The sequence below is a fragment of the Pocillopora damicornis genome, chromosome 11, assembly GCF_964200805.1.
Source record: "Pocillopora damicornis chromosome 11, jaPocDami1.2, whole genome shotgun sequence".
NCBI classification, from domain to species: domain Eukaryota; kingdom Metazoa; phylum Cnidaria; class Anthozoa; order Scleractinia; family Pocilloporidae; genus Pocillopora; species Pocillopora damicornis.
Window position 1 is genome coordinate 22,525,604 of NC_142680.1, and position 10,607 is coordinate 22,536,210.

General features: G+C 35.2%; 2 protein-coding genes across 2 annotated transcripts; one reads left to right on the top strand and one right to left on the bottom strand.

Annotated features, from left to right (window-relative positions):
- Positions 1–556: 556 nt before the first annotated feature.
- Positions 557–9,186, bottom strand: LOC113678293 (mesoderm induction early response protein 1-like). The gene is made up of 13 exons (XM_027195173.2): positions 9,144–9,186; positions 8,837–8,864; positions 8,565–8,704; positions 7,042–7,363; positions 6,672–6,757; positions 6,380–6,446; positions 6,206–6,265; positions 5,678–5,757; positions 4,936–5,017; positions 4,758–4,802; positions 4,529–4,575; positions 4,037–4,164; positions 557–3,443 (listed from the first exon to the last, which is right to left on the bottom strand). The coding sequence occupies exons 1-13, from the start codon at positions 9,162–9,164 to the stop codon at positions 2,834–2,836; spliced, it is 1,716 nt and encodes a 571-aa protein (XP_027050974.2). The 5' UTR covers positions 9,165–9,186; the 3' UTR covers positions 557–2,833.
- Positions 9,187–9,212: 26 nt separating this feature from the next.
- On the top strand, positions 9,213–10,573 carry LOC113678291 (uncharacterized). Its single transcript, XM_089187264.1, has 4 exons — positions 9,213–9,318; positions 9,417–9,572; positions 9,769–9,828; positions 10,178–10,573. The coding sequence occupies exons 1-4, from the start codon at positions 9,316–9,318 to the stop codon at positions 10,229–10,231; spliced, it is 273 nt and encodes a 90-aa protein (XP_089043390.1). The 5' UTR covers positions 9,213–9,315; the 3' UTR covers positions 10,232–10,573.
- The last annotated feature ends 34 nt before the right edge of the window (positions 10,574–10,607 follow it).

The window sequence follows — 10,607 nt, forward strand, 5'->3', positions numbered from 1 at the left end:
AGAAACTGTTACAGTTCAAATTTACAATTTGACAATGAATCTTAATAATGACAGCAACTGAAACAAATACACTGATCTCTGATGACCTTTGTTCAATACTTTTTAAATTAATATATTGTATTATCCAACTGCACCAAGTAAAGTAAAAATGATGTGTGAATCAAGTACAAATATCCTGCAATATTGTACAGTCAGTTATTTTCTATGGTTAAAAAAAAAAACCTGTTTAACCAGGTGGCTAAGTGCGCTACACTTTCCAATCAGCTCTCCCTTCTCACTCTTTAAGAAATGCATGTGAAATAAAGCATTTGGATACTAAATAACTTATTAGATGTTTTTGTATTTAGTATCACTGAGTAACTCATTGTCTGTATTTTGCACAACTTGTAAAAATACCCAGTGATACTACACACCAAAACATCCAAATAGGATATATATATTTATCATTGAAATCAATCCAAGGTAGTTCTTTAGAGTGCATACAAAATAAAATTGCATGATTTCAATAGAGTAACAGCTCACCCAGCTTACAAACCTAAAATAAATCCCACCAAGCTGACAACAGTGTATTTTTATTATACATTTAAGCCAAAGATCGCCTTAATGATTTTTAGTATAAACAGTATTATTGTTGTTAACCAAAATACAAATTTTCCTTCTTATAACTAGTTTTAGCATGAAAGCAATCAGCCATAGATGATTTGTTTTTCTTATGCTAGGAAAAGAAAAAGTCTTTGCATTTATAATGTTTCCTTTGTATTTGCCAATTTTATGGCACAGAAACCCATGCATTTATTTCTTATGCACCTCGTCAAATAAAAAAAATTTATGAAGAGAAACACATTTCTTAATCATTACTGATTGTTCATGAGGAAACATGCCCCTTTTCAAAACGTTATTAAAAATTTTGACAAGATTTGTAGCAATGAAACAGAAAGTCATAACTTTCCTGGATAAATCACATTTTGATTTGGCAAGGGAAAATTGAATTTACTACCTTACGTATAAACTTCAAAGAGTGTTACTGCAAAACCAAACTTCAAAACACTACATCACACACTGGATACATCAGTAATTGGATAGGTCAGTTCTTATCCCTAGTCTACCAAATATAACAATTATTATAATTATATCATTTCAACAAACTTCATTATTAAGTAACTGCTTATTCAATTTAAAATTTTGAAAGAGGGAAAAGTGACTGCTCACATCTGTCCTTTAAATCCATCAAACAACTCCATCGAACCTACGGAATTCTCTGATAAGCCCAGCATTAAAGTTTTTTAAAGAAATATAACTAGCAAATACTTTAGGTTGCACCCTTAAAAAAAATCATATTAAAAACACCCAATAATTTTTGAAAGAAAAAAGGAGCAGTTGTGATAAATTGACCAGCAGATTTTTTGAATTAACATCCACAAGTGCTCCTCTCCTCAAGGAAAAATAGCATTTACAGCAGTTTTAAAAATGAAAGTCTTAGAGTTATTCTGCATCTTAAAATTGTGGCTAGAAGGAAAAATATTACTATAACTTTTGCACTAAACACTCAAAATAAACTGAATCCTCATAGGGAAAATAAATAAATTCAGGCTGAGGAAGCCAACAGCCAGTCAGCAGGATAGCAAAATTTTCCTGGAAAGCAAATCTGCAATTGCTGGCTGGATTTCTAGCCTAGATCGCTTGGAAAAGCAAAATACCGTATTTACCCGCAGATAGGCCGCACCCGCGTATTGGCCGCACCCCAAACTTTCAATGGTTTTCATGGGAAAAAAAAAAATTGTTGAGGTCGAGTACCGGGTAGTTGTATGTGTTGTAAGTTAGGAACAATTTAAAGCGAACATTAAAACGCCAATTTACTGTACTACCGTGAGTTCTCGTGCATATTAATGAGGTGTCAAAACGCTTGTACCTGCGTATAAGCCGCAACCCCAATTTCGGTCCCATTTTTCTGGGAAAAAAGTGCGGCCTATCCGCGGGTAAATACGGTAGACTGAAGTTGTACACAAACAATTATTCAATATCAAACTCTATCTTTGAACTGCCTCACTTGAAATTTCAACCAGCAGCCTAATTTGTTAGTTACAACCTAAATTAGCTACCAACATTTTGCAGGTTGAAAACCAGTTGTACAGTCTACAATACTACAATGAGAAAAAATTCAAAGATCCCTACAGTGAAAATACTGTCCAATGAACAAAAAAACTCTGACTAAAACTCTCTAATTAAAACCTTCCTCTGTCCGACCAAATATTTGGGACAATGTAACTTTCTTTCATGGCCAGATTTAATAAATAATTTCATAACGCCACAGGATTATGATAATGCAATGTACATTAATTCTTACTATTATTCAACTTTGTACACAGTAGGTTTACATAGGTGCCAGGAGCCTTTTAAAGTTAGGGTACTATGCAACTTGATAGAGTTTTGCCGACATGGCTGTAGGAAGAGATGTCAGCTTTAGGAAAGTGTTCACTAACCCTTTAACTCCTCGAAGTGATTAACATATAACTTCTCCCTATAATATCCACACATCATCCCACAAACAGGTCATGAGAATATTCAAATTTATCAGGTAGAAGTTGTTGTCTTGATCTAACACCAAAGCCTTGTGAATTAATTTACATGGAAATATATCGCAGATACAGGCGAGAATTAACTAATTGTAACACTAATTAGTGTAAAAGCCTTAAGTTGTATTTAGCCCAAAAGCTTGGGAGTAGAGAAAAGGCATCTGCATTGTGAAACAATTTCTTCTTTGTGAAGTTCACTGATGGGTATTCATCTGCACCAGCAAATGTGACAGTAACACCATTTTAAGTCTGAGCAGACATCACTTGTTGTGGGTAAAGAGAAGAGAATCTGTAACAGCTGGTGTGTTCTGCACAGGTAGATAAGAAGGTTCATGAGAATTTGATGTGTTAAAACTTGAAACACTTGTTGGAGGCAATGGTACACTTCCTAGATTATTTGGATGGAATGCCCCAGATCCTGCTGACACAATAGGTTTCAAAGGAGGTGGTTTACTCAGCATGCTGTTGATAAGCTTTGGCCGTGAACCAGGAAGAATTTTTAACTTTTTGGTTGGCGGTTCGCCACCAGAATCTGGACCTGAAACTATAACAGATGTTGGAACACAAGATTGCTGTTGCTGCACTTGTCTGTTGGTAGGATTCTCATGGGATTCCCTCTCTCTCCTTGGCAATGAGACAGATGAAGCATTGGAATTTGAGCCATTGATTGTGACGACAGTGCTCTGGGCTGCTGTAGGGGCTCCAATAGTATAGGCTGGTTGTATTGCTACTGACTGACTTGAGGTTTGAATGGTGGTAGGTGCAATGCCATTTCCTGGCCATGCTCTTGATGTTGTAAAGTTGTGGGGACTGGATGCACGACTTGATGCAGCACTTTCATTTTCATCCAAGAATCTGTCCATGTAATCCCTGAATCAAATTGAAACCTCAGTTTAACAATAATGACTCAAGTAACTGTCCATCATCATGCCCATTAAATCAATTTCCAAGCTTAAAACATGCCATCTTTTAACTTGTAGCCAAAAAATTTGAAGTTGTGTGCTTCAATTCATTATGGGGGACTCAGATATATACATATATATATACCTAGACTTTCACTCAACAAAACAAGTACTGTGATTGGTTGATTCTTAGTCATGTGCTCCTGATCAAATTCAAATGTATCACGACCAGGATACAATTGCGCAGTCGTTGCCCACACGCCAAATACAACAGCACATAATTGGTTATGGGAAGATCTAAATATATAACAAAGCACTTGATGTACGGTTCCTCAGGAAACTAGTTAGTTCTGTTTTCCCTTGAATCCTGATGTTTCCCTCAACTTTGTCTCAGGAAACATCAGGACTCTTGGGAAAACAAACCAACTGTTTCCCATCAGACCATACATAACATGTATAATATTTTTTTTGGCCCCATGTTCACAACAAAATATAAGGCATCTCCTTCAGTAAACAGATCACTGCAAGTTTACTTATCAAACAAACTCAAATAACACTTACGTGATACCAGGATGAAATGCATATTTCTTTTTGGTTAACCTTGTTTGGCAAGCAAATGCATCATGACGTTCAGTTTTCTTCCACAAATAATAAAACTGAACAATTTCACCCACACTGCGTGATATAACCTGCAATACACAAATGTTTAAGTTTAGAGTTTTCCTTCCGTTCAAATCTCCAAACCTGTCTAATGATTATTTTCATTCTATCTTAATCAGAAACACAAAACAATGAAACTTGTTCATACCATTCAAATCATACCTTGAATCAAAACACAAACATTCTATCAACAATTGAAATATTAACATAAAATTAAATTTTGGAATGAGAAACCTGGTCTAAAAGTACTATAAATTAGCAAAAGATTGGAAAAAGAATCCAGTTTAACTGACTATTTCACAAAGTTGATCAAATTTCATTCTATCATTTTTACCCAGTTAACAACTCAGTCCATCATATTTTGGGCATGAAATAGATCAGAGCCTACCCTACCTTATTTTTTTGTATCTGTCTAAAATCCTTCCCATAAACTCTCAAGCCTGAAAGAAGAAGGAAACCTGCACTCACTCCTCTGCACCATCAGACTGAACTGGTACAGCCATGACATGTTTTTCTCAAAAATCTTCTCAAAAAATTAAATAATTTATATTTGAAAAATATTAAATAATTATTACAAATTTTAAACATTTTCATGTAATAACAATTACATGTAATAACTCACCACTTTCAAAGTCTCTGCACTCGTCTTCAGACCAAAGAGCCATTTCTAAACAATAAAATACATGCACACCATGCAATATAAGCCTTTTTTCTAGCTTTTACTGATCACAATATCTTGACTATGTTAAGACAAATATTTACTTTTTTAAATGAAGTTTAGGGAATAAATTATCACAAACCTGCTTGTGGATTTGTTTGCGATTTCCTTTTGCTAATAGCTTCTTCCACAATATAGTCGCACTGTAAAAGCAAGTACAGGGCCTGCAGATTTGGACCAAATTATAGTTAACTCACGAATGAAAACCACCAATTTTGTAGTACTAGGAAAAACTAGGTGAAAGCAGGTTGAACTGTAAGAAGAAAATAAGTCTAAGTTGGTAGATGTGATGTCTATACCATAGAGGATACTATTATAGGTAATTATAGGATACTATTATAGGTAATGATTCAAAGTATTCTCCATTTTCAAGGTAAGTGATTTTGTGCAGGTGTATATTCATCGAAGCAAGTAATCTAAAGCTACCTTGTACTTCCTTAGCCCTTAAACTCCCAAGATCTCATTAGCAATTCTCCTAAAAGTCTGCCATACAGTTCTTGTGATGTTAGTTTGGAGAATTTGGTATTGAATTGACTTATAATCCTCTTACTGATATTTTTCTTTATTCTCATCACTTTTCCACTTAAAATTGTACTAATAATGTAAGGAGAAATTCTGTCTTGGTCACTCATTGGGAGTTAAAGGGTTAGGACTTTATTTGTGATTTCTAGTGATTTCTTCTAAAATTTGAGTTGCCAAATGCATAGTGTGGCTTATCTGTGAGTACAGCTTATCTGCAACTGCCTACAGTAATCACTTCTTGTTCTATGTTCCAGATTATTACTTCAACTCTGACACTATTGTAGATGAAAATTTCCATTTACCTGTTCGTCATCTCTAATAACATCTCTCCTCATTCCCTCCAAGCCTGGTATTTGGCATATTGCATTGAGATATCGCTGCACTGAAAGGGGAACAAAAAAAGGATATCAGCTGGAAAATCAGAAAGTCATATCTGCACTGTACGTGATACATACATACGTACGTACATACATACATACATACGTACATAATACATACATACATATGCTATATTTATGCTCAAAATTCACAGTGTAGCTGTAGAGCTAATATCTTCAAGAAAATAAGCTAAAATAAAATAAAAATATGCTATATTACAATTCCAATGTTATTTATAAACTATATACAACATGATGCATTGTAGATCTACTGTGGAAAAGCTTCATATCTGAGGATCTCCTGCTTGTATTCTAGAAAATTTAATGTTTTGGAAGTGTCTGGGAGAGAGTTCCATATTTTGCTAGCTACATGTAAGTATGTAAAAGAGTGCAGACCGTAAGATGCCGCCAGGATAAAGATGTAGCAATGAAATGAAAGAAAAATGGACTTACAATCTTTTCCATTAACTTTCCTTGGATCCCAAAGACACTTGTCATCTTTTGAATATGGAGCTGTTTTCAGAAAAGATCAAGCACATATAAATCACATTGTTTTTTTTGTTTTGTATTTTTTTTTTATATTTGTTTTGGTTTGAATACCAATTGGAAACAATTAGATCAACTCACCATCTTGATAGTTTGGACCCAGTACTTCTGGGACTTCTGCCTGATGATCAGGTCCAATTTGAATCTCCTAAAAAAAGTAGATAAATATATAGTTAGTATATAAATAAATACAGTTTCATAAAAGTTACTAGCTACACTACAGAACCAGTCAACAGAGTGCTCTAGTCAGAACTAAAATAAACTCACATAGTACACTGTATACAATTTACTTCTCAATTCAACAGAAATCTATTAACCACTGTATGAAAACAGAGGCACGCTACTACATTCATCAAGAAAGTGCTTCTCTCACCTTCTTCCAGTCTTCAGGTGAATAATCCTCATCATCAGAAGATGAAGAACTTTCACCAAGATTGAAATAACTATAAGCAGCAGCCACTGAGGACCAAAAAATATTAAAATACCATTATTCATTCCAGAATCTAAGGGAGCTGAAGAATGGCTACAAGAGCTGTCAATGAATATGGGTTAAAAACTGTCCAAAAAGAAAGTCTCTTTACTGTTCGAATACACTTCTTATACTTTCAGTGATGAGAATTTGGTCTTACCGGCAAATCAGATAATTTCCCTCCTCTTAATTCTCATCATTCATCTGCTTAAAAACATAGAGGTCCTGTGCAGAGAAATTACTTTTTGATCACTTATCAGAGTGTATTACTTACATCCTCTGGTTATCCTTTGGTTTTCGGGAAAGAAGTTGTTATCCCGACTAGCTCTTGGTGAAGGAGGGGACTGTGGAGACCCTGGTGATGGCACTGACAGAGGAGAGTCTGGGGAATGAACTGCTGGAGACTCTGTAGTTTCTGGCAGAGCACTTTCTCCAAGCAGTGGATTAACAGGATGTGGAGGATCAATTTCACTGGCGTCAATCAGAGGGGGAAGAGGCTCAGGCTTAATCTCATCTAAAGGTACATCAGCTTCTGGGTTAGCCTCATCTGAGTACCCATACATTGCCATCAATTCCGCAAGAGGCATGTCCTGTTCCTAGTCATATATACAAAAATGTCTTTGATACTATTAAGAGCAGGAATAGTTCTAAGCATTTCATTTTATAGAAGAGTAAGTAGGAGATGCAGTGGTCTTGAAATAAACAAACTGAAAGCTTCGACATGAGGTCTAAGTTTCAGACCTGATCACTATATGTTGTGTCCTTGTATACGAAATTAAACTCTGAAAGTATCTCTCTCCATCCAAGGCCCAATTGTTCCACAGTTAATTAGCACTAACCCAGGGTTAAATTTTAATCCACATTTAGAGAAAATGTTCCCAATTCTTTTTAGACCATCCAATCAACAAATTATATCGAAATCAAATTTCACACTAACCCTAGGTAAACTCAACCCAGCTTTGAACAACCCCCCCCCCCCCCAAAGAGTATAAATTGGTAATGGCAACTTGATAGAGAAGTCTAACAAAATACTGGGAGGCAGAAGGGGAGAGGAGGGAGGACTTGTAATGGACTACCATCCCATCCGGGGTGAAAGATGACAATACCCCTTTTTAAATTTTTTTTTTTCTGTATGGTGAAATATTTGATAAGAACTGCAGATTAGATAATGGCCAAAGTAATGAAAAGGCAAAAGTTTTCATTCAATAAAATAATTTCAATTTTACTTCTGAAAAATGAATTAAAACAGGGCCAAGTTGTTCAAAGCTGGGTTAAAATAAGCCAGGGTTAATGTGAAATCTGATTTCAGATCTAATAGCTTTAAAACAAAATTCAGTCAAATTCTTTTTTTCTAGAATATGACTATTTAATGCTCTTAAAAGAACATGAGAAATTATCCCAAACAGGCTTTAGAATGAAGGAATGAAGAAACTCAGATTAAAATTTAACCTTGGGTTAGCACAAATCAGCCTTCAAACAACTAAGCCCAGATTTCAAACTTTGTTCATTGATCTAAATCCTACAATACAATGTAAGTGAGCTATGAATATTGACACCTTATTACTTAAATTGCACTAATGGGTCAAAAAAAAAATAATTGACAAAAAAACGTTGCTATTTTTACACCTGAAACAGGAAGAAACAGTCAATATCTAGAAAGTGAAAAAGTGCAAAAAAAAACGCTGTTTTTTCATTTTTTCCCCTATCTAAAATTAAAACACAGCTCAAAAATTCAGTCTCCCAAAAAACTGAAAACGTTTTTGGTAATGAATTGGGATAAAAGCTTTTTTTCTTTACCTTTTGAAGCGCTGATAGTTCATCTTCATTAAATTCGTCCTTGTCTGCCATTAATTCTTCCTCATCCATAGTTGTTTCATCATCAATATCGTGCACCATCATATCAGCTGTGATTTCGTATTCCTGGTCAGTTGAATCACCTAATACCGATACAAAAATATCCACAAAGAAGATAAAAGTTTAATTCCATTTTGTTGATAAAAACTTGTTAATTGCCAAAAGTTCATTAATCTACATTTTAATAAACTCGTTTATTATAAAGGAAAAATTACCTGCATCATCCGTTGGAGCTTTAGGGGACTGTAGGAATTCAAAACAGAAAATAAGAATCACGCTACACCAAGATCACGAAAATCTTAGCGACTTCCGATTTGCAAACACGAAAGACCGCTTCGTATGGTTGACAAGTCTATTGGCAACGTAAACATTGCTCATAACAAATCTACAAGGAAGAGAAACTCCTAGAAGATTATACTGATGGATAAAGTGAGTATTCTGGAAAGTTTTTCGAAAATTTTGGCGCGTCAAATGCGAGGATTAAATGTCTGATTAAATTAATTTTTTTTCACCCGACCTTACCAGTTCCGTCGACTCCGCCATCTTTGAAAATTTGTTGAAGCGGCAAAGCGTCCAAGCATGCGTTGTGCGACCGCAAGGAGCTATGGGAGAAAAGTCCCGGGGTTCCCTGCGAGCAAAGGAGGCAAGGCCTGGCTACTTGGTCGACAGGGGCTGAGATTAGTATTGCCAGAAAATGGTTTGTTTCTACACAATTTTGCGCATTTTTGGTGGATTTTCTCGTCCCTGATGTTATATGGATGTAGGTTAATTATTTTCCTTTGCTTTTGTATCCAGGGAGGGGTAAAAAAGTTTGATTATCCGAAGTATGTGTGGTCACCGACCGGTGGATGGTGGTGCAATCCGCGCAACTGGAAAAGAAATACAGCCATCTGTTTTGCTGTCGTTCTTGGATTGCAGATTCCAGTTGCATTGCTTAGTTGGTCAAGAGAGGTAACACTGTATTAAATTTTTAACCTTTTGGTTTTAGAAAACAGTTTATTTTAACCACAGTGCTCATTAAAATCTATGGCTTACTTGGAGACACTGATTAATAGTTATTATAATGTTGCTAGTAACTGGATGCAGCTTCTCTTTCTCTTCATTACACACATATATCTTTTGCTCGATGTTTTTCTTTTTCCGTCAGAGACGTTATGTGCCACCTTACAGACACATTCCATCACAACGTTTTGCAAGATATGCGAAGGTAGGTGCTGAAAACTCTTTGAGTAACTTTTAACTTACAACTGCAGTTTTCTTTCTGTGTTCCAAATTAACCCTTTAACTCCCATAAGTGACCAAGACAGAATTTCTCCTTACAGTATCAATGCAATATCAACCAGATAAGTGATGAGAACAAAGAAAAATATCAATTTAGGGGTTAATCAGTTGATTCAATACTAAATTCTCTGAACTAACATTGTAAGAATTGTGTAGTTCACTGTAAGGAGAATTACATATTTGATCTGGGAGTTAAGGGGTTAAGTGGAAAATATGCCTAGTCAACTGTTACACTAGCACAGATATTTCAAATCCTTGCTTGATCTGTTTTGCAGGAAGATGATCCAAGTCTACCAGATAACTATCAGTGGATCAACTGGTCAAAATAAACGACTCTATTACTTTTTTTGTTTGTTTTGTTTATAAAATGTACAATAAATTGTCTTAACATACAAAACTGTGAGCATCTGGCGATATCTTGTTTCTTGCGAATGGAATTGCCTTGATATCCCCAAGATAAACATATTTCTCTCATGGGGTTTATAGAGTTTAAGAATTCTAGTGCTAGATTGATCCATTTTCTTTCATGGAATTTGTCATAAAAAGGTGCAAGTCTTAGTTTATTGTCAAGACAGGGATACGGGATAAAATTGTTGGTCGGTGATCATTTATGTTCAGTTTGTTGTAAAAAAAAAAAATCATGACTTTGAATTAAACTTATTTTGACACAACTTTCTCTCAGACAGCCTTTTTGTGTAAATAACT